This window comes from Aotus nancymaae, unplaced genomic scaffold (assembly GCF_030222135.1).
Source record: "Aotus nancymaae isolate 86718 unplaced genomic scaffold, 86718_ANA_hifiasm-v0.15.2.pri h1tg000028l, whole genome shotgun sequence".
In the NCBI taxonomy this organism is placed as follows: domain Eukaryota; kingdom Metazoa; phylum Chordata; class Mammalia; order Primates; family Aotidae; genus Aotus; species Aotus nancymaae.
The window spans coordinates 1,590,256-1,616,036 of NW_026988441.1; the positions used below are offsets into that span (position 1 = coordinate 1,590,256).

The 25,781-nt window shown below is 51.0% G+C and overlaps 2 protein-coding genes and 1 non-coding gene across 14 annotated transcripts in view; all 3 read left to right on the forward strand.

The window, feature by feature from the left end:
* Positions 1–25,781, forward strand: part of LILRB3 (leukocyte immunoglobulin like receptor B3) — a 31,996-nt gene that overhangs the window by 3,738 nt on the left and 2,477 nt on the right. The window contains exons 2-15 of one of the 12 annotated variants that reach the window (XM_064380870.1): positions 2,620–2,706; positions 15,519–15,782; positions 16,017–16,257; positions 16,420–16,455; positions 16,876–16,925; positions 17,072–17,374; positions 17,816–18,112; positions 18,363–18,665; positions 18,955–19,002; positions 19,871–19,990; positions 20,599–20,674; positions 20,757–20,794; positions 21,034–21,086; positions 22,175–22,530. In XM_064380870.1, coding sequence (XP_064236940.1) covers positions 16,100–16,257; positions 16,420–16,455; positions 16,876–16,925; positions 17,072–17,374; positions 17,816–18,112; positions 18,363–18,665; positions 18,955–19,002; positions 19,871–19,990; positions 20,599–20,674; positions 20,757–20,794; positions 21,034–21,086; positions 22,175–22,321 — 1,629 coding nt within the window. In that variant the 5' untranslated portion in view covers positions 2,620–2,706; positions 15,519–15,782; positions 16,017–16,099 and the 3' untranslated portion in view covers positions 22,322–22,530. Of the gene's footprint in view, positions 1–2,619; positions 2,707–11,977; positions 14,099–15,518; positions 15,783–16,016; positions 16,258–16,419; positions 16,456–16,640; positions 16,926–17,071; positions 17,375–17,815; positions 18,113–18,362; positions 18,666–18,954; positions 19,003–19,870; positions 19,991–20,598; positions 20,675–20,756; positions 20,795–21,033; positions 21,087–22,174; positions 22,531–25,322; positions 25,600–25,781 lie in introns of those variants that run through there. The other 11 variants (XM_021666505.2, XM_064380871.1, XM_064380872.1 and 8 more) reach the window with 11 other exon arrangements.
* Positions 2,641–2,743, forward strand: LOC135276844 (U6 spliceosomal RNA). Its single transcript, XR_010344402.1, has one exon. It is a non-coding gene; the product is annotated as a U6 spliceosomal RNA (small nuclear RNA).
* Positions 7,044–10,986, forward strand: LOC105732503 (leukocyte immunoglobulin-like receptor subfamily B member 5). The gene is given in 8 exon segments (XM_064380758.1): positions 7,044–7,101; positions 8,335–8,388; positions 8,737–8,845; positions 8,847–9,013; positions 9,872–10,168; positions 10,378–10,765; positions 10,767–10,836; positions 10,838–10,986. Coding segments are annotated over 8 exon segments (1,197 nt in total). The 3' UTR covers positions 10,892–10,986.

The following is a 25,781-nucleotide window of genomic DNA, read 5'->3' on the forward strand; positions in this document are numbered from 1 at the left end:
TTGGGAAGCTGGAAAGAGTTTCACTGCACTCCTAACCATGAGTAAAACTCAGATCAGCTCTATAATGTAGATTTGAGACCACCAGAAATCTGAGCTCTGGGAGCAATTGAGTAACCTAAATGCCAAGGAGGAGTAGGTTGCCATGACAAGCTCCACAGAGACAGAACGCACGAGGACGGGAGGCTGCATTACAAGCTGGGAAGGAGGAATCAGGTGAAATTGTAATGAATTCCTGGAGAGTTAATGTTTGCTGGCCAACAACAAACAAGTATTTCTGGGAACCTAAAACAGAAGGGCACTAAACACTCACCCACAGGCTTTTTTCCAGGGGTCTCAACTGGGCATTCACAAAATAGATTGTGAGTAAGGCGGAGACCCAATATTTGTGGTCAAACATGATTACCTTCCACTGTGCATGGTCTGAAATCTCACCCCCTGCCCAGATACTTCTCCCATGTGTAGAAAAAGACTTGTCACTGGGAGAAGTTCAGCAAAACCTGCCAATCGCACACCATAGGAAACAACCCATTGTGGATGTAAGAAGGTAGATTTAAGAGTTCCTCTATCCCTAGGAGTACTGCAGAAAATTTCTGAAACCACAAACATAGATATACAAAGAGGAGGGACGGGAAATTCCATCCCAAATCAACCAAAACTACCAAGTACAATCCATCTGCCATGGAGAAGGAGGACAGAGACACTGAAAGACCCCCACCCTTCAGGCCCATACACATAGAAATTCCCCAAAACTGAGGCTAGCTGAGGACAGGAGAAATTTCTACTCCCCACCATGAGCCTATCCCTGAGAAGCAAGCAAGAGCAGTCTACGGCTGGGGGAGGCCCTAAGGCACCAAGTGGAGTACAGGATTGATGCAGTGGAGTCCATCCAGCTGTGGGGTCAGCAGTCCCAATGCAAGCAGGAGGGACCCATGAGTGGAATAGCCATAGGGCAAGAAAGGAGGACATGCCTGGATGCAACACCAGTGACTCCCTCTCATGAGGGACCATGTAGCCACCACTGTAGCCGAAAGTCTCACCTGTGACTAGCAGCGAGGTCTAGATGTGATGCCACCCTTTGAGGAGACCAGCAATCCACCTGGTGGCAACTCGATGACATGAAACACATTCCACTCAGGAGGGGGCAGCAAATCTTCATTAGTCAGAAGAATGCTTGCACTGAAATAGGGTCTGACTGAGCTCATCGTAGGAGTCTGTGAGGACTCAGAATGTCTGACTTGTTTAAACGAAATATCCCATGATTTATTCTCACAATGAGAATCCAGATGCCCGCGAAATCAGTGAAGGGAATGAGAACATGGTCACATAATATTCTGAGGATGACCTGAGATAGAGTTATGTACCATGCAGTGGTTTGGTATTGCTGGGACTCAAAGAACATTGAAATGGCCTCTTAAAATGGGATGTATTGAACAGTTTGTGATTGAGACTCTGCAATTTGGGTGTTCTGTTATGGTGTAATAGAGATAAATAGGGATATAGAAAGCTGTAGATGATGTAAAGACAGTAGATGATACTGCGTGTTTTGATAGGTAAAATGCATGGACTCGAGTAAAATGAGAGATTAATGAACAGCATCTATCACTAATGTTACAGATGACACACTTGGGAGATGTGCACGTCCTGTGACTGAACTTTTAGGTGGCCCTGGGTTAGAAGGCCTGCCCGGTAAGAAACCGCTATGAGGGAACAACACAAAAGTTACTTTTTACCAAAAATGATGACTTTGTGGTGTTTCCTTTGGTTTCTTCATCACAGTATATCAGAAGGTAGGGAGAAAGAGATTATACTGTCCTGGGTAATTTTCTTAAATGATGATGAGGAGGATTTGGTGAAGAGAGAGTAGTTGGGCAGCTTAGATAATTTGTTGTGGAACCATGCCTGGGCTTGGGGTTTGTATTGTATCCCCAAAAAGGTATGCTGAGAGCCTAACCTCTTGTAGCTGTTAATATGAACTTATTTGGAAATAGGATCTTTGCAGGTATAATTTGTTGAGATGTGGTCCTGCTGGCTTAGGGCATGATCTAAATCCAATATTGCTCACATCCTTAGACGATATGAAAAAGACACACAGGGAAGAATAGAATGCCATGAGAAGATGGAGGCAGAGATGAGAATGAGAAGTCTGTAAACCAAGCAATGCTAAGAATTGCCAGCAAGGACCAAAATCTAAGAAAAAGACACATAAGTTTTTTCTTCCCTCTGGAAGAAAGAAATTATACCAACATTTTGATTTTTTATTTCTGGCCTGCAGAACTCTGAGAGAATAAGTTTATCTGACTTTTAGCCAACACTTTGCAATAATTTGTTAAGACAACCTCCAAGAAACAAACACAGTGGCAACTACAACAAGAAAGCCTGAGACAGGCACAATAACCAGGTGCTCAGATTCCTCGCAGTTGAAATTTACGTTTGTTTCACTGGACTGATAGATTAGACAGCAGAGTTTTTCATGTGAACTCTGGCAGAATGTAAGCAGAATCTAGAAAGGGTGATAGACAACAAAGCTGGTAAATATCAAGGATCACCTCAGGATTAATTACAACAGAGAACACTACTTTTCCTCATTCTCACCCATATGCTGTGTTTGCTCACTTTTAGGTAAATGTGTCCAGCATGTTGTTGCTTTGGCAGCACATATGCCAAAATCGGAATGATACAGAGAAGATTAGCATGGCAGCTGCACAAGTATGTTACAAAATTCCCTGAAGCATTTTGTGTATATTTTTTAATATGTCCAGCAAAGACCTGGAAGAGGTTATAGTGTGAAAAAGACATGAACATGAGGTTCATGGAACTATGAACAGGAAAAAGTGTAGCCCACACAACAGACAGGGCAGACCCTGGTGATGCCCCATCAGTGTTGTCTGGGTCATCTCTTCTTTTTTTTTTCAAGACGGAGTTTTGCTCTTGTTGCCCAGGCTGGAGTACATTGGCACGATCTTAGCTCACTGCAGCCTCCTCCTGGGTTCAAGCGATTTTCCTGCCTCAGCCTCCCGAGTAGCTAGGATTACAGGCACCCACCACCATGCCCAGCTAATTTTTGTATTTTTAGTAGAGACGGGGTTTCACCATATTGGTCAGGATGGTCTCAAACCCCTGACCTCAGGTGATCCACTCACCTTGGCCTCCCAAAATGCGGCTATTACAGGCATGAGCCATTGCTTCTGGCTGTGTCGTGTCTTTTTAGTTCATGTCATCCTAAATCTCCATGGTCCAAAGTTTCCTCTCCTAGAGATTCTAGATACTATAAATGATAAGATAAATGAAAAAATAGAGGACATTCTTTAGAAGAAGACATCAAAATCAAGCACTCAAAAACCTAAGATTCATAGTGTTCACCATTCAGTCAATAATTACTAACCATTTAAACGTTAAAGAAACTTTACAATGTTTACATTTTTCTTTTTTTTTTTTTTTAACTTTCCTCTGGGTAATTTCAAAAGATCTATCTTCAGGTTTAGAGATTCATTCTTCTTGATCTTGTTTGTTGTTGACATTGTATATTACATTTTTTATTTTTCCCATTGAATTCTTCAGCTCCAAAATTTCTGTTGAGTTTTTTATTAATCTATATCTTTGTTGAATTTCTCATTCAAATTATGAATTGTCTTCCTGATTTTGTTAAATTTCCTATCATTATGCTCCTCAAGATAATTTTGAGTTTCTTTTGAGGAAAAATATAAATTTCCTTTTTCTTTGGGGTTCAGGATATAACACTGTAATTGTGGTGACTGAACTACTCTAATCGTAAGTAGAAAGATTAAATGACAAACTAATCAAAAAATACAGCTACAACAACTTTTCAAGACACAGTCAGTACAATAAGATATAACTGGAAACTACATCTTAAAAAGCAAGAAAATGAACTGAAGGCGTAGAGTTTTTGTTTTCTTTTTGCTTGTTGTTTATGCAAACAGTGTTAAGTCATTAAAAGGTCAAAATAATAGGTTATAAAGTAGTATTTGCAAGCCTCGTGGTAACCACAAACGCAAAAAAAAAAAAAATTTACAATAGAAACACAAAATATGCACAGCAAAGGACTAAATCGTATCACCAGAGAAAACCACTTTCACTAAAGGAAGACAAGAAGAAAAGAAAGAAGGAAAAAACACACACAGGACAGCCAGAAAACAAGTAACAAAGTGGCAGGAGTATTCATTGAACTCTTCAGCTCTAGAATTTCTCTTGGGTTCTTTTTTATTATGTCTATACCTTTGTTGAATTTCTCATTCGGATTATGAATTATTTTCCTGATTTTGCTGAATTGTCTGTTGTTATGCTCCTCAAGATCATTTTGAGTATTTTTTAACAAAAATGGTGAATGTCCTTTTTTTGGGGGGTCAGTTACTCAAGAATCATTGTGATCCATGAGTGGTGTCATGGTTGCTTGCTTTTTGGTGCTTCTTGTGTCCCTGCCTTCATGTCTGCAAATCTTGTGGAATAATCACCTTTTCTAAACTCTAAGAGGCTTCCATAGGATAACACTGTGACGCGGAGATGAGTCTTAGTGTGCTGGTTAGGAAGAGTAGGGTGGTTCTGGCTCCAAGTAGATGAAGTGGTATAGACCTCATGCAGCTTCTTAAGCCATTGCCGATATTAGCAATGACTGGATGTCTAGGTGGACTAAACTGAAGAAATTTGTGGTAGAAGTGTCACAGATTGTTGGTGTCCTTGGTGCCAAAAGCATTTGGAGTCCTATTTTTATTTTCCCACAAAGGAAAGTCTCAGTTGAGAACATCCCTCTTGGTGTTGGGTCTGACGTGTCCCACAAACAGCTGCAGGGGTAAAGGATTCCAGGGTGTCAGTGATCAGAGCAGCTGTGGTGCAGGACTCGGGGGCTCAGTGTCTCATGAACCTATTGTGCTACCTAGGTTTTGGGGTTCACATTCACTTTCCAAGGCATGGTTACATACAGATTTTCCACAAAGTTTTCAGGCGCTCCTTAGCAGCTTAGAACCAGTGGGCCTGGTTTGGTTATGACTCTAACTCTGGAGACAGACAAAAGCACTGCCGTAGCTCTGAAGAAGGAGAGGTGCCCTGGGCAACAAGAGCAAAACGCCATCTCAAAAATAAAAAGAAAGAAATTGAAGATAACACAGAGAAAGAATTCAGAATTCTGCCAGATACATTTAACAAGAACATTGAAATGATTAAAAAAAAAAAATCAAGCAGAAATTCTGGAGCAGCGAAAAGCAACTGGCATACCTGAAGAATGCATCGCAACTTTTAACAGAATTGATCAAGCAGAAGAATTTGTGAGCTTGAAAATAGGCCACTTGAAAATACAAAGTCAGAGGCGACGGGGAAAAAAAACTAAAAAAAAAAAAAGCAATGAATCATGCCTGCAGGATCTAGAAAATAGCTTTAAAAAGGAAAATCTAAAAATTACTGGCCTTAAAGAGGAGGAAGAGAAAGAGATAGAAGTAGGAAGTTTATTCAAAGGGATAATAACAGAAGAACCAGTAACAATCCTACTGAAACTATTCAGAAAAAGAAGGTGAGAATACTTAAAGTGATTCTACAAGGCCAGTATTACCCTGATACCAAAACCAGACCAAGACAATCCAAGAAAATAAAACGACAAGCCAATGACTGATGAGTATGATGCAAATACACTCAACAAAATACAAGCAAACTGAATTCAACGGTACGTTTAAAAAGATCATTCATCATGACCAAGTGGGATTTATCCCTGGGATGCAAGGATAATTTAACATACACAGATCAGTGTGATAATCTTATCAACAGAATGACAGACAAAAACCATATGATCGTTTCAACTGATACCAAAAAAGCATTTGATAAAAATCAGTATGCCTTCATGAAAAACAACTGAGTGTAGCTGGCATGGTGACCCATGCCTGTAATCCCAGAACATTGGGAGGCCAAGGTGGGTGGATCACTAAAGGTGGTGAGTTCGAAACCAGCCTGGCCAACATGGTGAAATCCCATCTCTACTAAAAATACAAAAATTAGCTGGATGTGCCTGCTTGAACCTAGGAGGCAGAGGTTGCAGTGAGCCGAGACCGTACCACTGCACTCTAGCCTGGGTGACAGAGCGAGATTCTGTCTCAAAAATTGAGTGTAGAAGGAACATATCTCATCATAAAAGCCAAATGTAATAGACCCATAACCAGTATCATACTGAATAAAGAAAAACTGAAAGTTTAGATCTTCCCCTATCTCGAACATGACAATGTTGGTTCACCACTGTTAACCAACATAGTTCTGAAACTTCTAGCTAGAGCAGTGAGACAAGAGAAAGAAAGGGCATCACGTTGATAAGGAAGAAGTCAAACTATCCTTGTTTGCGACAATATGTTTGTTTGTTTGTTTTATGATGGAGTCTTGCTTTGTTACCCAAGCTGTAGTGCAGTGGTGCAATCTCAGCTCACTGCAACCTCTGCCTTCTGGGTTCAAGCGATTCTCCTGCCTCAGCCTCCCAAGCAGCTGGGATTACAGGCACGTGCCACCACACACAGCTAATTTTTGAATTTTTGGTACAGATGGGGTTTCACCGTGTTGGACAGGGTGGTCTCGAACTGCTGACCTTGTGATCTGCCCACCTCGGCCTCCAAAGTGCTGGGATTACAGGCATCAGCTACCACATCCTGCCAATATGATCTTATTTTTAATGGCATTAATTTACATACAGTTTTCCCTTCATAATATTGTCTAAGTCATCTAAATAAATATCCAGTTGTTTAAAAAGAATATTAAACAGATGCCTTTTTTCTTTAATATACACTTTGCTCTTCATTCTTGTTGGACGGCTTTCCTCCCACACACCTGATGTTGCAAAAAGAGTTTCTCCCAAGGCTGTCCCTGGCTGGCATCAGACCTCATGATGGGGGATTGTTGCAGCTGTTCCTGTCTCACTCTCCCAAAAGTTGCATCAGCTCAGGTTTGTACCCAGGAGGGACAGGACTAATCCCGGCCTCACACTCGTGTGGGCAGATGCTTCTGTCTGACCACAGCAGACTGAATCTGCTAAACAACAGGAGAGGGGCCCAGTGCTGATCATGGACTTCACTCAGTGTGCGGAGATATCCCAGTTCCTGTCCACAAACACGAGCAAGGGTGAGCCACAGCCTTTCCTCTTCATCTGAAGCCCTACCCACTCCCTGACTGTGAGGACCCGGGGTTCCTCTTCTGTCCCATACAGAAGTGGAAATCTTCCTAATGACCCGACAGTGGTCCTAGGCACATGCGGCCTTTCAGCTTTCAACTCTGTTCTTTGATGTGCAACCTTCTCAAACTAAAAAACTTTTCTTTTCTGCACAAAACTTTCATAATCTACATAATTCAGATATATATATATATGTTTTGAGACAGGTCTTACTGTCTCGCCCAGGCTAGAGTGCAGTGTCATGATCATGCCTCACTGCAGCCTGGACCACCCAGGCTCAAGCAATCCTCCCACCTCAGTCTCCCAAATAGTTGAGACTGCAGTCATGCACAACCACGCCTGATTATTTCTTTTTTATTATATGCAGAGATGAGGTCTCACTATGCTCTGCAGCCTGGTCTTGAACTTCTGAGCTCAAGGGCTCTTCCATCCTCAGGTGCTCAGATTACAGGGCTGGGCCACCATGCCTGCAACTTTAAACATAAGGAGCATTTCTTGGTATTTGGAGCTGATGTGGGCTCTTGAGTGGGTACATCAATCATCCTTTTCCACTACAGAGCTCAACGCCAGGATCTTCTCACACCCAACTACTCCTGTCTAAATACGGTCTGGAAACTCACCATGGCTGAGCCCCTTCCATGTCTCAGGCACCACTAACCCCCCACATCCACTCTGAGAACTGGAGGTCATGACCACAGGCTCCAAAAGATAAAGGCTGAAGGAAGCCGCCAATTGTCCAAGGTCACATGGTAAGTGGAGGAGAATTGGAATTAAATTCAGCTCCCCATTCCACGCCCTGAATCAGACGACAGACCTGAGTAATTGTTCCGAAAACCTTGAACATGGTTTGAGGTGCAGAGGGACGGCCAAGGACACGGGCACTGAGGAGGCAGGAACGACTCAGAGGTTCATTCCCAGAGGAGGGGGATTTGCTGCTCGGCCCTAGTGCACACAACCTTGGTGAGCTGAATATAGGGCAGGCAGACAGTGGCTAGGCCTTAGGGAGACCCTATTTCTGTCTGAAATGTCTGCAGAGAGCCTGGAGCTCACCCCAGCCCCATCCCTGGGGAAATGAGAGCCCTGGGGAGGGCAGTTCCCTGTCCTGTGGGGCTGCAGATGGGACAGTCTTGCGACAGGGAGAACACAGCCTGCAGTCCACACTGCGTGCTCCTGTGTCCTGCTAGGCACTGTGGTCTCATCTGCCATGACCCTCACCCTCTCAGTCATGACTTGCCTCGGTGGGGTTTGAAGAGGGGAAGGAAGGGAACTCACTCTACAGCCAGGCTCTGGTCTCTCAGAGGCTCCTAGGGAGGAGAGGAACTGCTGGGGCTTTGGGGCAAATCTCTCACAGGGAACTCTTCCAGGGCTGAGCCTGGGCCCCAGGACTAGCGTGCAGTTGGGTGAGTCTGTCCCCAGCTGTCCCAGGTCCCTCCTTCTCTCTGGGGACAAGGACCCAACCCTGGGCAGCTGGGGGTGGAGACACCAGTTCTGGGCTGACCAATGGGGATGTCTGGAGGGTCCTGGGGCTGACAGCTGGGATATGAGGGTTGAGCATATCTTGGCATCAGTCTCTGATTCCATTTCAGGCACCATCCCCAAACCCACCCTCTGGGCTGATCCAGGCTCTGTGATAGCCCAGTTCAGCCCCATGGCCCTCAGGTGTCAGGGGCCCCTGGAGACTGTGAAGTACCATCTGGAAGGACGGAATCCCATGGCACAGACAGAACCCACTGGAGCCAGGAGCCAAGGCCAAGTTCCACAATCCATCCATGGAATTTCACGCTGCAGGGCAATACCACCGCTACTATGAGACCCCTGCAGGCTGGTCAGAGCCCAGTGACCCCATGGAGCTGGTGGTGACAGGTGAGGGGACACTCAGGGGCCCCAGCCCCAGGCTCTGCCCTCAGGAAGGAGGTCAGCTCTCAGAGGTATCACCCCTCTCACAGCCCAGTCTTGGGGATACCAAGGGAGGTGTGACCCCATTAAACACGTTGCCTCCTTTCCTAGGATTGTATGCAGAACCCACCCTCTCAGTCCTGCCCAGCCCTGTAGTGGCTTCAGGAGGGAACGTGAGCCTCCAGTGTGACACATGGAATGGATTTCTCATGTTTGTTCTTGTTGAGGAAGGAGAACAGAAGCTCCCCAAAGGGCCATCCCAGGCCCTGTTCCCTGTGGGCCCTGTGACCCCCAGCCACAGGTGGAGGTTCAGATGCTATTACTGTTTCTGGAAAAAACCTCATGTGTGGTCAAACCCCAGCGATCTCCTGGAGATTCTGGTCCCAAGTGAAAAAGCCACCATGCTTCTTTATACAATTGAGAGGAGCCACACAGGAGTCATCTGGTTGATGACTGATCATGGCCAGGACCCCAGAAGGATGTGTTGGGGGCTGGGCTGAAAGTGTGAGGAGGACCCCATGCGGAGGCTCTGATAAGGAAAGAGGAGCCTCAGTCACCGGCACCTGGATGGGGTCAACTCAGGAAGGCACTGGGTGTATTTGCTGCAATTTCCTGTCCCTCGATGAGATGACAGACCAGACAGAGTGGCCGAGAGTCAGGGAGACATTGGTCTGGAACCTCTCTAGGACAGCCTGGGTGAGAAGGAGCCCCTAGGGTCCGAGACACAGAGTGTGAGAGACACTGAGACCTGCAGGGCCAGGACGGGAGAAGGAAGGGGCGTGGGAGGAACCAGCCGTCCCAGTCCCCGCTCCTCTTTCCCTCCAGGCGTGTCTAGGAAGCCCTCCCTCCTGACCCCGCAGGGCCCTGTCGTGGCCCATGGAGGCAGCCTGACCCAGCAGTGTCGCTCTGATGTCGACTACGACAGATTTGCTCTGTACAAGGACCAGGGAGTTAACCTCCTCCAGGGCTCTGGCCAGAAGTTCCAGGCTGGGCTCTCCCAGGCCAACTTTACCCTGAGCCCTGTGAGCCACTCCTACGGGGGCCCGTACAGATGCTACGGTGCACACAACCTCTCCTCTGAGTGGTCAGCCCCCAGTGATCCCCTGGACATCCTGATCGCAGGTGAGGAGCCCAGCAGGTTCAGTCAGGGACCCAGGCTCTGCACAGGCCCTGCTGGGGGAGCCCAGGTGGTGATGGCTGGGATGAGGGGTGGGGGTCCCCAGGGAGGGGGAGACTCAGAGAAGACAGAGAGACTGAGGGTCCCCGAGAGGCCTGGGGAGGTCTCAGCTCAGAACAAGGCGGGGCAGCCTCTCACCTATCCTTCTCTCCAGGACAGATCCCTGCCAGACCTTCCCTCTCAGTGCAGCCGGGCCCCAGAGTGGCCTCAGGAGAGAAGGTGACCCTGCGGTGTCAGTCATGGCACCACGTGGACACTTTATTTTTGACCAAGGAGGGGGCAGCCCATCCCCCTCTGCGTCTAAAGTCAAAGTACCAATCTTATAGGGACCAGGCTAAATTACCCATGAGTCCTGTGACCTCAGCCCAGAGTGGAACTTACCAATGCTACAGCAGAATCAGCTCCTACCCCTACCTGCTGTCAGACCCTAGTTACCCCCTGAAGCTTGTGGTCTCAGGTGAGAGCCCTGACCCTGTCCTCTCTGAGCTCACAGGCTCAGCTCAGGGCCTGTCCCCAGGAGAGCTCTGGGCTGGAATGGAGTGTAGAGGGGTGTCAGGGGGCTCAGGCAGAGCGGGACTCACCCCTCAGAGGGGAGGAGGACAGTGGGCCACCTCCCAGGCAGGCCCGCCCTTGGCCCCATCTCCTGGGACACAAATCATGAAAGGTGAGCAGAGGAGAGTTTCCAGAGAAGCGACCGGCAGGTGGAGCGAGGGGCTTCAGTGGACATGGGGACTCTGGGGCCAAAGCTCCTCACTCCCTTTCTGTGCTTGCTCCCAGGAGCCTCTGGGAGCCCCAGCCCCCCTCCCACAGGTCCCACCCCCGCACCTGGTGAGTGACTAAGGCCTCTCGGCTGGGAAGGAGTGTGGCCTCCCCCGGGGCAGTCCCAACTCTCCCAGAGGATCCTCTTCCCCTCAAGGACTCAGCACAGACTTCCCTCCAGAGAGCTGAGCAGAGACAGGGTGGGGCACAGGCTTCCAGGGGCTCTGAAGCTGGGCTGGTGAGGGGCGAGGGGTTGAGGCAGAGGGAGATGTTGGGGCCCAGCCTTGGGGAGGAGGAGCTTGGGTGATGTGGGGAGCAGGACAGCCCCAGCCCTCAGCTCCCCATCGTGACCCAGCAGAAATGAAGAGAAGGTGCTGCTATTTGGAGAAATAAGGAAGTCAGACTGGGGAGGTTTGGGAGAAACACACCACCCTTCCTAGGCATTGGGAGGCTCTGCTTCTCTCTGTGACTCAGTTAACTGCCTTAAACACACCTCCTTCAGCCTCCTTTCCACGTGGGGTCATTGCTCCATGGGGTCATGACCCTGTTGGTTCCTCTTGTCAACCAGGTCACAAAATGGAAGAGCCTTCATTTCCTCAGCATCCTCCTCTTCAGACAGGAAGAACAGTCCACAGCATTCTACCTCAGAGCCTTATCATCAGTGTCTCCTGTCCGATGCTACAGTCCAAGCTCATCAGCTCAGCACTTCTTGGTTTGTGGCAGCACAACTCCAAACTCCGCCTCCATCTCTGGGCTGGTTTTCCATTAGTACTGCGGAAGCCCCCATTCTGTGCAATGAGACACAGTGACACACCAGACACCCCCTCCAGCCAAGCCCCCGGAGGATCTGAATGGAGGTCAGGACTGCAGAGTTGCCCAGGAACATGGTTTCACACATGCTTCTGCAGGAAATCCATAACCACGATCACCAAGTGGTCATTTCCAGCATCTCAGGGTGTAGGGGATGCTGGCGAGTCCCTGCAGTGACACATCCTTTGGCAACTAAATTATTGTGACCCTATGAAGAACCTTTGGAGGTCCTGTGAAGGAAGATCCTATAAAGATGCTATGGAGGCCCTATGGAGATCCTATGAAGGTCCTATGGAAGTCCTGTGAAGGCCCTTTGGAGACCCTGTGGAGGTCCTATTGAGACCCTGTGGAGGTCCTGTGAAGTTCTGATTGAGATTCTGTGATGGTCCTAGGGAAGTCTTATGGAGACCCTGTGGAGGTCCTGTGGAGGTCCCGTGAAGGTCCCGTGGAGATCCTATAGAGGTCTTGCAGATCCTGTGGAGATCGTAACACTTTTGATGCATGAGGTTGGAAATAGACTAGCAGTTTCAAGATAGGAAGCCTAAGGCCAGCACTGTGTTTTCTGAGCGACCTCAAAGTAAATTGTTTCATGATCTTGAAGAAGCCCAAATCTTACATGTCTCCTGGAGACATACAAGCATCCTTCACACATAATGAACAAAGTTCACACACTTCCTCAGTAAGGCACAGAAAGATGGACAGAAAGAAAACTAGTCAAGGGCTGGCTAAAAATCCACTGACCTGAGGATCCGCTGATGGCCTGACGAACACTGAGCTTCAGCCAGCTCTCAGCAGCCCCAGTGCACGGAGGAGGGGCCCATGAGTGTCGTGGCCATACAGCAAAAAAAAAAAAAGGACATGCAGCCAGCCGTGGTGACTCACACCTGTAATCCCAGCTCTTTGGGAGGCCAAGGTGGGCAGATCACCAGAAGTCAGGAGTTCGAGACCAGCCTGGTCAACATAGCGAAACCCCATTCCTACTAAAAATACAAAAATCAGACAGGTGAGGGGCAGGCACCTGTAATCCCACCTACTCGGGAGGCTGAGGCAGGAGAATCAGGAGATGGAGGTTGTAGTGAGCCAAGACTGTGCCACTGCACTCCATCATGGGAGACACAGCGAGAGTCCTTCTCAAAAAAATAAAAAGAAGAAAAGAAAAAAGAAGATGCATGGACCCAACACCAGCAACTCCTCACCAAGGACCATGTAGCCTCCACTGTGGCTGAGAGTCTCCCCAGTGACCAGCAGAGCCTTCTGGATGGGATGCCTTCCTTTGAGGGAACCGGCGAGCCATCTGGTGGCCGCTTGACAACATGGCGCATATCCCACCAGGAGGGGCCGTAAATCCTCCTGACCATGATGGATGGATGCTGGTGCTGAGATGGGTTTCACTGGGCTCATTGCGGCTCTCCGCCAGGAATCAGAGGGTCCCACCTGTTTAAGTGGAGCATCCTGTGACTTAATCACAGCTCGAGGGTCCCACACACCCATGAAATCAGTGGGGCAATGAGAACAGGGCCACGTGATGTCCTGGGGATGACCTGAGATGGGATGCCTGCAATGCAGTGGTTGGTGCTGCTGGGGCTGAGGGAGCCTCGGAATGGCCTCTCACAGGAGATGCAAGAAACAGGCTGTGGATGAGACGCTGCAGTCGGTGCTCTCTGATGGTGTCATAGACATAGATGTGAAACAGAGATAGAGACAGCTGGAGACAATGTACGTATTCATATGAACAAACACCAAATGAGGCTATGGCTTTTCCTTTTAATATTTGCGTTCGTATTTATTTTCCTATAATGGGCTCTGCAAATGAAAATGCTACATCTTTACACAGGTGGAACACATGGGCTGGGAAAGCAAAGGAGAGCATAATGAACAGCCTCCATCACACCTTCCAGGTCACCCACCTGGGAGACATGCATGTCCTGGGCCTGCTCTTTTGGGTGATTTGGGGTTAGACAATCTGCCTGGTGGGAAATTACTACCGGAAGAGAACAAGGGTTACCCAATACCAGAAGTCATCACTTTGCCGTTTTTTTTTTTTCACTCTGCAACCTCTGCGTCCCGGATTCAAATGATTCTTCCTGCCTCAGCCTCCATAGAGTAATCCCTCTGGGGTTACCGGCGTGTGCAACAATGCCTGGCATGTGCTACGAAACCTGCTTTTTTTTTTTTAATCAAAGTCTGATAAATATTTCTTCAAATCCTCCGTTGTGTATCAGTTGACACTTTGTAAATTTGAAGGACACGTGATTGGTTGAGTGAAAGCGTATAACTTTCTCCTCTCAGCAGACTGTGATTTAAAAGTATGAAACATCAACTGTTCTTTTAAAACAACAGTTGTCGTAGTATTGGTATTGGTTTGCTGCTGGTGCCATAACGAATGACTGCATATTGAGTAGCTGAAGCAACATGAATTCATTATCTCATGGTTCTGAAAGTGAGAATTCTGAACAGGTCTTTTAGGATAAAATCGAGGCCTTCACATAGCTGCATTCCTTTCTGGAGGCTCCAGAGAGGAGAATCCATTTCCTTGCTCTTTTATATTCTTAGTAAAAATGTATGTACTTGTATATACACATATGACTGATCTGTGCGGATTTAGTGTTTCGTATGTACTGCTCATTTCATTTATTCACAGCAGCATCTCACCTTCTCCATTTGGGGTTCATTATTCTACTCACTGACTTACGTCATCATTTAGTATTGCTTTCAGAGAGACTCCAGGTGCAAAAATACCTGCAGCCTTGCAGCTCTAGTGATGCCTGATTCTCTCTCTCTCTCTTTCTCTCTCTCCCTCCCTGTCTGTCCCTCTTTTCCTTTCTCTGTCTCAGTCTCTCTTTCTCTCTCCCCCCACCCTCTCTGTCTCTCCCTCTCTCTCTCTCCCTGTTCTTATCATAATACCTGATAACAGGAAAATGAACACGCCCTCCTTATTCCTCATAAGGCGACCGCCTGAGCTGAGGGTTTAACGTGTGAGACATGAGTCCTGACAGATCACAAATGCCCCGAGTCTCCTTGTGTACCTTACCACGACTGAGATACTAAATATAGTCACAGACTGACATTTTCTTTTCAGTTCTGTAAAAATTCCAACCACTAGCTCTTCATATATGTCATGAACTAACAACCTTCTTCCTTCTTTCATTCTGAAACGGGTACAGACGTTCTTTCTTCTGATTCTACTTCCTGTATACATTAATATTTTCTGTTCAATGTCTGTCCTTTCCATGATACAGTCCGGAAAATTTAATGAATATCTCATGCCAATGTGCATATTTACTATTGCAGTGGTCTTGGCCTGGATTAAATTGTGTTTTGGATTTTGTTATGTCTACATAGTAGATATATACAGTGAGTAAATTACTTATTTTTTTTTTGAGACAGTTGTGGTCTTCTTGTGGGGCTGAAGTGCAGTGGTGCAATAGCACACTGCAGCCTCCGTCTCCAGGATTCAAGAGATTCTCCTGCCTCAGCCTCCCCATATATATATATGGACATCAAATATATATATATATTTGATTCTCTTTCTGTTTATTCCCTGTATTTCTCCTTTTGAGACAGGGTCTTGCTCTGTCACCCAGGCTGGAATGCCTAGGGGTGATCATAGCTCCCTGCAGCCTCTACCTCCCAGGCCCAAGTGACCCTCTCACATCAGCCTCCTGAGTTGCAGGGTCTGCAGGCGTGAGCCTCCATGCTCAGCTAACTTTTTTCTTTTCTGTACAGACAGGGGCTTGCCATGTAGTCCAGGGTAATCGGAAGCTCCTGGCCTCAAACCATCCTCCTGCCTCAGCCTTCTGAGGTGCTGGGATTCCAGGCGGGAGCCACCATGGTAGGGCCTGCATTTCTCCTCTGTGCTCACGGCCACACGCAGCTCAGCCTGGACTGCACAGCCAGGTGTCAGGTGTGTCTCTGCTGACCTGAGCCTGCCTGCAGCATGGACTACGTCTTCCCTGAAGCATCTCCAGGGCTGGAGAGACGATGGCCATGGTGAGGACCCCGCACTGCTCTGCTGATGGACGGGCTGAAGGAGGGAAGGAGACCCCATAGGGAGGCTGTGAGAGGGAGGAGGAGCCCATGGTCATCCTCACCTGAAAGGGGCTGACTCAGGAAAGCACCAGGGCTATTTGCTGCTGTGTCCTGGCCCTCAATGAAATAAAGATAAGTCGGACAAAGAATGGTTCGGGGGCAGGGAGACCCCATTTCTCTTTGTAATGTCTGCAGAGAGCCTGGCGCCTGTCCCCACCACAGCCCAAAATGAGAGCCAGGCTCCTGGGGAGGGCAGTTCCCCTTCCTGTGGGCTGTGGATGAGACAACCCCATGACAAGAAGCACTCAGCCTCCAAGCGGCCACACCCTGGATGTCTCTCCGTCCTGCCAGCACCGAGGGCTCATCCATCTGCAGAGCCCGGGGCCACTGGGAAGCGACACCATGACCCACGTCCTCACAGCCCTGCTCTGCCTTGGTGAGATTTCAAGATGGGGAGGGGGAGATCCGAGTCTTGGAGGGACCCCACCCCACACAAGCCCTGGTCCATCAGGAGACCTCAAAAGCTCAGGAGGCACTAGGGAGGGGAGGCTCTGCTCAGGCTTCAGAGGCAAATCTCTCACAGGGAACTCTCTTCCAGGGCTGAGTCTAAGCCCCAGAACCCGAGTGCAGGCAGGTAAGTCTGTCCCTAGCTGTCCCAGGTTCCTCTTCCTCTCTAGGGACAAGGCCCACCCCTGGGCAGCTGGGGGTGGAGACAGCAGTTCTGGGTGGCTGATGGGGATGACGGGGGGTCCTGGAGCTGAGAGCTGATATCTGAGGGCTGACGGAAGTCTTGGGATCCAGCCTCTGATCTCCTTCCAGGGTCCCTCCCCAAACCCATCCTCTGGGCTGAGCCAGGCTCTGTGATCCTCTGGGGGAGTCCTGTGACCATCTGGTGTCAGGGGAACCTGGAAGCCCAGGAGTATCATCTGGAAAAAGAGGGAACCCAAGTACCCTGGGACAGACAGAACCCACTGGAACCCAGGAACAAGGCCAGATTCTCTATCTCAACCATGTCAGAGCACCATGCAGGGAAATATTGCTGTTACTATTTCAGCTCTACAGACTGGTCAGAGCGCAGTGAGCCCCTGGAGCTGGTGGTGACGGGTGAGAGGACACTCTGGGTCCCAGCCCCAGGCTCTGCCCTCAGGAAGGGGGTCGGCTCTCAGGGACGTGTCCCTCTCCCAGCCCAGCCCTGGGGGTGATGGGGGAGGTGTGAGCCCCACTTCACATGGTGCTTCCTTCTCTCCTAGGAGTCTACAGCAAACCCACCCTCTCAGCCCTGCCCAGCCCTGTGGTGACCTCAGGAGGGAACGTGACCCTCCAGTGTGGCTCACAGAACGGATATTACCATTTTGTTCTGATTAAGGAAGGGGAACACCAGCTCCCCCGAACCCTGAAGTCACAGCAGCTCCGCAGCGGGTGGTTCGAGGCTCTGTTCCCTGTGGGTCCCGTGACCCCCAGCCACAGGTGGAGGTTCAGATGCTATTACTATTATAGGAACACCCCCCAGGTGTGGTCACACCCCAGTGACCCCCTGGAGATTCTGGCCGCAGGTGAGGAAGCCCCAGCTTGTCTAACACTTTGGGAGCAGCAGACAGGTTGGGAGCTTGGCTGGTGACTGAAGATGGAGAGGACCCAGAGTGATGTACTGATGGACGGGCTGAAGGCGTGAGGGAGGCCCTATGGGGAGGCTCTGACATGGAGGAGGAGCCCTCGGTCACCCTCACCTGGAAGGGATGACTCAGGAAGGCTCCAGTGTGTTTGCTGTGAGGTCCTGGCTCTCAGGGAGAGGAGGGAAGATCAGGCACAGTGGCCGAGGCTTAGGGAGACCCCACTCCTCTGAAATGGCTCCAGGACAGCCCAGGGTGAGAAGGAGCCCCTGGGGTCCGAGACACAGAGTGTGAGAGACACTGAGACCTGCAGGGCCAGGACGGGAGAAGGAAGGGGCGTGGGAGGAACCAGCCGTCTGAGTCCCCACTCGTCTTTCCCTCCAGGCGTGTCTAGGAAGCCCTCCCTCCTGACCCTGCAGGGCCCTGTTGTGGCCCATGGAGGCAGCCTGACCCTGCAGTGTCGCTCTGATGTCGACTACGACAGATTTGCTCTGTACAAGGACCAGGGAGTTAACCTCCTCCAGGGCTCTGGCCAGAAGTTCCAGGCTGGGCTCTCCCAGGCCAACTTCACCCTGAGCCCTGTGAGCCGTTTCCATGGGGGCCAGTACAGATGCTACGGTGCACACAACCTCTCCTCCAAGTGGTCGGCCCCCAGTGACCCTCTGGACATCCTGATCGCAGGTGAGGAGCCCAGCGGGTTCAGTCAGGGACCCAGGCTCTGCACAGGCCCTGCTGGGGAGCCCAGGTGGTGATGGCTGGGATGAGAGGTGGGGGTCCCAAGGGAGGGAGAGACAGACAGAGACAGCGGATGGGTGGGGAGGGGGAGACTCAGAGAAAACAGACAGAGACGGAGGGTCCCAGAGAGAGGCCTGGGGAGGTCTCAGCTCAGAACAAGGTGGGGCAGCCCCTCACCCATCCTTCTTCTCTCCAGGATGGTTCCCTGACAGACCCTCCCTCTCAGTGCAGCCAGGTCCCAGGGTGGCCTCAGGAGAGAATGTGACCCTGCTGTGTCAGTCACAGGGGTGGATGGACACTTTCCTTCTGACCAAGGAGGGAGCAGCTGATGCTCCCCTGCGTCTAAGATCAAAGTACCAATCTGATAAGGACCAGGCTGAATTCCCCATGAGTCCTGTGACCTCAGCCCATGCGGGGACCTACAGGTGTTACGGCTCACGAAGCTCTGACCCCTACCTGCTGTCTCACCCCAGTGACCCCCTGGAGCTCCTGGTCTCAGGTGAGGGCCCTGACCCTGTCCTCTCTGAGCTCAAAGGCTCAGCTCAGGCCCTGCTGAGAAGGGAGGATGGAGGGAGGCTTAGCCAGAGGGGCCTCACTCCTCAGCAGGAGGAGGCCAGCAGGGGTTCTCGTAGGCACGGCCACCCGTTCTCCTTGCTGGCATGCAGAAGGTACCAGGTGGGCAGAGAAATGTTTCCAGGGAATGCACTGGGCGGACACAGGGGAGCTGGAGTGAAGTGTGCGCTCCACAGACAGCCCCGGCCCTCACCCGCCTCCTGTGCTCCTTCCAGGACCCTCTGCAGGCTCCAGCCCACCACCCGCAGGGCCAGCCACACCCGGTGAGTCACGGAGGCCTCTTGGGGAGCACGGCCTCCCCCAGGGCAGTCCTGAGTCTCCCAAAAGATCCCATTCCCCTCCCCTCAAGGACAGGCTTGTGTCCCAGGGGCTCTGAGGCAGGGCTGGTGAGGGGCGGGGGGTCAATGCAAAGGCAGATGTTGGGGCCCAGCATGGGGGAGCAGCTGGGCTGATGTGGGGGACAAAGCAGTCCCAGCCCCTCACCCCTCAGGGTCAGGCCCCCAGAGTAGTGAGTAAGGGTCTCTGAGCAGGAGGTGGGCAGGTCCAGAGGAGGCGGGGCTGGGTTCTGTCCTAGGTTCAGGTTCCTCTGGAGATGGTGACGGGGACAGGCCCCTCCCCCACCTGGGCGTCAGTTTCTCCAAGTGTAAAGGAGAGAGGCCTGCAGGGTGGGAAAGTTCCTTTCAGCTCTGACTCCCAGCTGTGACCTCCTCGGGGAGGAGGCCTCCCAGGGAAGCCTCCAGACCTGATTCCACAGGGGCCTGTCCTGTCCCACCTGCAGCAGTGACAGTGACGGTGACGTGGGGCAGGGGAGGGGAGCAGGGCCATGGTTCAGGAGGTCAGCCTCTTTCCCTGCAGCTCCGGGGCTCGGCTCAGTGCAGGGAACAAGGGCTGCAGATCAGACTCCCAGGTTCCCTCCCCAGCTCTGCCACCGCCTGGCTGGGGACCTCGGGCAGGCGATTGCCCTCTGAGCTTCAGTTTGTGTATCTGTGAAATGGGTTGTGGGGGCAGCAGTCCCATGTTGCACAACTACTGTGAGGGTTGGAGCTCATGAAGGAATGACTTGGCACACGCCTGCGCACAGTAGGTGCTCACATCAATGACATCCTCATTCCTGATGTCATCACACTCAAGGTCTGGGAAGATACTTGGAGGTACTGATCGGGGTCTTGATTGGCTTCGTCCTGCTGCTCTTCCTCCTCCTCTTCTTCCTCCTCCTCCGACACCGGCGTCAGGGGAAACACAGGACCTTGGGTGAGTAGGGAAGGGGGACACCCATAGACTGGCCAAGGTTGGGCTCAGGGAACCAGCCAGAGGGAACCAGGACACACAGGGAAGTCAGCTTAGAAAACCGGTTCCAGAGGTGCCTAATGTCAGCACACATTTACCTTTTTTTGATTTTTTGAGACAGAGTCTTGCTCTATAGCCCAGGCTGGAGTGCAATGACACAATCTCAGCTCACTGCAACCTCCGCCATCTGGGTTCAAGTGATTCTCCTGCCTCAGCCTACCAAGTAACTGGAGTAGCTGGGACTACAGATGCCCACCACACCTGGCTAATTTTTGTATTTTTAATAGAGACGGGGTTTCGCCATGTTGGCCAGGCTGATGTTGAACTCCTGACCTTGTGATCTGCCTGCCTCAGCCTCCCAAGCTGCTAGGATTACAGGCGTGAGCCACTGTGCCCAGCTGGTCAGCACACATTTATAAACCTCCATGTTCATGGAGTTGTTTTCTATCTCATGAGATATGCAGGACATCCTGTAGGAATATTTTAAGCTTTTCCACTTTCCCTCAGGTTGCATGTGTAGGATGGGTGGTTCTAATGTTCCCAGGGCTGAGACTCTGTCTGTCTTCACCCAGACCAGAGAGAGGCTGATTTCCGCCATCCTACAGGGGCTGTGGAGCCAGAGCCCAAGGACAGGGGCCTGCAGAGGAGGTAATTCTGCCCGAAGACCCCAGACTCCCACCCACCCACCGCCCATACCCTGTCCTTCTCACACTCCTGCGTCCTCTCCCAGGTCCAGCCCAGCTGCTGATGTCCAGGAAGAAAACCTCTGTGAGAGGAAGAGAGGGGACAAATGGGGGTGCTGGGGAGACAGGAGTCCCAAAATTTCATTAGCAACAGGGAGGGGCTGGGAAGGGGCTGGGCCTCAGTGGAAGATGGTGTCCCCCCACACTGTGGGACCTCCCTGGATCTCAGTGGCCCCATCTGGGAGCTGGGCAGGGGCTGGCGGGGCTGAGAGGTCCCAGGGAACCTTCCCAGGAGATGAACCAGCAGATGCTCTGCCCCAGCAGATGCTGCCGTGAAGGACACACAGCTTGAGGACGAGGTGGAGCTGGACACTTGGGTGAGACCCCGCCCCTGTCCTGGGCACCAAAGGCCTCCTGGTGCCGGATCTAACCCAGCAGGACTTCTCGGTCCTCCCTCCCCGGCTCTCAGTACCGTCTAGGGTAGACCCTCCATGTCCAGCACACTGCTTCCCGCCTGCTGTGACTTCACTCTCTCCTGGTGTCCTGGGACCTCGTGGGCCTCCTCCCGGGTCCCCTTCATGCTCCTCATCCTCTGTTTGGCCGTCTGGTTGTTAGAGGGCTCCCCAGGCCTCAGGAGGATGAGGAATGAACCACCCCGGTGCCCTGGGCTCCCCTTCATTCATTCAGCCAGAGTGTTCCCAGGAGCTCACTGTGGACGGGGCTCCCCGTGGGAGCTGCAGACACAGCAGGGAGCAAAGCCGCCCCCGCCCTTCTGAGCTCACCTCGTGGTGGGAGACAAAATGCAAATAAACGCACAGTGTTCAGGAGTGCGACGTGCTGTAAGGAAAATAAACCAGGGAAAGGGCAGAGTGCGGGCAAGTGGGGCCAGTCTGGATGGTAAGGGGAGGGCTGTCTGGTCAGCTGTCATCTGAGAAACCTGGACCGAGAGGGCCACACCAGCCTCTGATGGATGAGCCCCTGCAGGCAGAGGAAGCAGCAGTGCAAAGGCCCCGAGGCCGCAGTGAGCTCTTGTGGGAAGGCTGGCGTGAGGCTGCAGCCAAATGAGCAAGGTCAGAGTGAGGAGGAGAGGCCAGAACCGCAGGGAGGGAGCAGCCAGACCCTCCACGGCCTTAGCGCGTCCCTGAGATTCCATCAGGAAAGGGATGTACACGGATCACTCTGGGAACAGTGGGAAAAATTGACTCCACGGGGTCAGGGGGACTCAAGGACACCCCCCACCACTGTCTCTTTCCAGCAGAGCCCACATGATGAAGACCCCCCACGGAGTGACATATGCCAAACACTCCAGACTCAGGCAGCAGTGGCCTCCCCTCATTCACCCTGTCTGGGGAATTCCTGGATACAAAGGACACACAGGCAGAAGAGGACAGGCAGGACAGTCAGGCAGGTCCTTTCCTCTCTCACACCCACCACGTTCCTTCCCTCTCACTCTCCCCCACTGCAGGCTGCTGCATCTGAAGGCCCCCAGGATGTGACCTACGCCCAGCTGCACAGCTTGACCCTTAATCGGGAGGCAACTGAGCCTCCTCCGTCCCAGGAAGGGGAACCTCCAGCTGAGCCCAGTGTCTACGCCACTCTGGCAGTCCACTAGTCCAGGGGGACCCTGACCCCACACTCAACAGGAGACTCAGGGACTCCAGAAGGCACGTAAGCTGCCCCCAGTGGACACCAATGAACCCCAGCCAGCCTGGACCCCTAACACAGACCACCAGGAGGCACTGGGAACTTGTGGGACTCACCTGACTCAAAGATGACTAATATCCTCACATTTTGGAAATAAAGCAACAGACTTCTCAATAATCAGTGAGTCAATAATTAAAAAAAACGTAAAGGCCAGGTGTGACACTTGAGAGGCTGAGTCGGGAGAATGCCTTGAACACAAGAGGTGAAGTCTGCTGAGGCTTCAGTGAGCCATGACTGTGCCGCTGCACCCAGCCTGTGTGATAGAGCGAGACCTTGTCTCTTAAAAAAAAAAAAAAAAGAGTGGGCCGGGCGCGGTGGCTCATGCCTGTAATCCCAGCACTTTGGGAGGCCGAGGCAGGTGGATCACGAGGTCAGGAGATCGAGACCATCCTGGTCAACATGGTAAAACCCCGTCTCTACTAAAAATACAAAAAATTAGCTGGGCATGGTGGTGCGTGCCTGTAATCCCAGCTACTCAGGAAGCTGAGGCAGGATTGAACCCGGGAGGTGGAGGTTGTAGTGAGCCGAGATCGCGCCATTGCACTCCAGTCTGGGCTACAAGAGCGAAAACTCATCTCAAAAAAAATAATAATAATAATTCACCATTGTGTGAACATCAAAGAGCGAGCGTACTTACAGAAACCTATGGGATGTAACCCGCTCCGCGCATCGGCTGCATCATCACACGCGACGTGTAGCTGACTGCAAGGTCGTATGCGGCACGTGGCTGTATTCAGGCTTGCCTAATACAGCCTCAGACAAAAGTCTGCTCCTCTTCTCTGTTATTTGCTGACTCCCCTTTCCTGCCTACACTTGGTTTTTTAGAAATGCTTTTAGTTTTGTTAAAAACATGATTCCTGGACTTTTCTATTTAATAGTTTTGGACCATGATGGACCACCAGGTAACTGAAACCACAAAAAGAAAATTACAGAGCAAGGGGGACTACTGTATTGGAGATTTTAAAAATACGTTTAAAATTTTTTTGTAGAGGTGGGGTCTCGCTATGTTTCCCGAGCTGCCCTCGAACTCCTTGGCTCAAAAGCTTCCCATCTCAGCCTCCCAAAGTGTTGGCATTGCAGGCATGAGCCACTGTGCCCAGCTTAAGAGTTTTTAATTGACAAATAATAATTGGACATATTTATGGGGCACAGAATATTTTATCTTATCTACTAGTGTGTGGTTTTTGTCAGTTGAGACAGTTTCACTCTTGTTGCCCAGACTGGAGTGCAGTGGTATGATATCAGCTCACTGCAACCTCCGTCTCCCGGGTTCAAGCAATTCTCCTTCTTCAGCCTCCCAAGTAGCTGGGATTACAGGCACGTGCCACCATGCCCAGCTAGATTTTTTTTGTGTTTTTAGTAGAGATGGGGTTTCACCATGTAGGCCAGACTGGTCTCAAACTCCTGACCTCAGGCAATCCATCTGCCTCAGCCTCCCCAACTGCTGGGATTAAAGGTGTGAGCCACCGTGCCCAGCCTATCTACCCGTGTTTTAATTGTAACTCTTTGTACACATATAGGTGGCTGTTTTAGATATTATGCATGCCTAACTCTATGCAATTTTACCTCTAAAAATGAACTGCTGGAATCTTAGGAACACAGACGTTCCTCTATCCCCTCCCCTTTAAGTTACAGTTATCATATGTATTACATTTACATTATACATTGAAACCCCACCAGACAAAACTAGAAATTCTATTCCAACAAAAGAAAAGGAAAATATTTATTTACCGTGATACATAGCATTTTTTTATCTTCCTTTATTTTTGAATTGTCACGTTTCCTTCTGGAATTACTATCACATTTTTCGTCCCAAATAACTTCCCTTAACAATTCTTTTACATTATGTCTGTTGGAAACAAATTTTCTTAGTTTTTTTCCCCCAAATATGACTTTATTTGGCCGGGCGTGGTGGCTCACACCTGTAATCCCAGCACTTTGGGAGGCCGAGGCGGGCAGGTCACCTGAGGTCAGAAGTTAGAGACCAGCCTGACCAACATGGTGAAACCTGGTATCTACTAAAAATACAAAAATCAGCCAGGCTTGGTGGTGCACGCCTGTAGTCCCAGCTACTCAGGAGGCTGAGGCAGGAGAATCGCTTGAACCCAGGAGATGGAGGTTGCAGTGAGCCTAGATTGCGCCATTGCACTCCAGCCTGGGAGACAGAGTGTCTCAAAAACAAAAAGAATCCTAATCAGCACATCACCTAGCAACTGGGTTCACACTTCATTAATGCAAGCTCCATGAGTCCAGCAGGAATCCTACCGGCCTCACCCACCACTCCCCTCCTCCTGCTCAATAAACTTCGCCTGATCATGAGGCTGATGAGAGAAAAGATGCATTGCAGAGCTCGGGACACGGAAGGCATCTGCCTCTAGAATTAGAACCGTGACTGGGCTGTGTCCTGAGGCCCTGCCCTCTCTGGCCTCATGTGCTAGAACAAGGGTCACCCTGGATTTGAGTTGGGCACGGTGGAGGCAGGCAGAGCATGAGGGAGTCAAATGTGACCCAAATGTCTGAAAGGCCCCTAGAGCCTACTGTCCCTCAGCCCCATCCTTCAGGGGGAGCAGAGTGAGGCTCTGGGGGAGGGGGCTGTTCCACTCCTTCGAGGTCACTGGTGAGAACACAGAGCCCGGGACTCCTTGCACCCAGTGCGCCCATCTGCCCTCCAGGCTCTGTGGGCTCAATGATCTAATTCATCTGCACTGCTGAGGACCATGACAGACAGGGCCACAAGCCCCATCTCATTGCCCATCTCCCTGCTGTGTCCAGGGAAGCCTCAGGTGGACACGGGGTGGTTGGTGACACTGACCTCTTGGGCCAGAACCACAGGCAGATGACATGGAGTTGAGACCGTGGGAACTCTCCCCACAGAGTGTATCCCCTTAACACTGATCACCTCCTCTCAGGGGCGCACAGGCAGCCCACAGCCCTCCCTCAGCACAGCCGGACTCGCTGGAGCTCACGAGACAGCCTGACCCCCCAGTGTCACTGAAGCCGGATCTGGCAGCTGTGTTGATCAGGACAAGGGGCTCCCAACCCCCCAGTGCCTACGTGGGCAGCACATTCCCGACTTTCTCCCAGGCCCTGTGAGCCACACCCAGGGGGCCAGCACAGATGCTGAGGTGGACACATCTCCTGTCCAAGGTCGGCCCCTGCCGCCCCCACCCAACATCCTGGTTGCAGGTGAGAAGCCCCTGCCCAGCCCCCATCCTGTTATCTGCTCAGGACCCTGGGTTCAGGGTCATCCCTGGTGATGAGGGTCGTGGGAGGGAATGAGATGAGGCAGTGGTCTAAGGAGCTCCCCAGGAAAGGGAGACCCAGCAGGCCAGGCACTGTCTCACACCTGTAATCCTCCCGCTCACTGC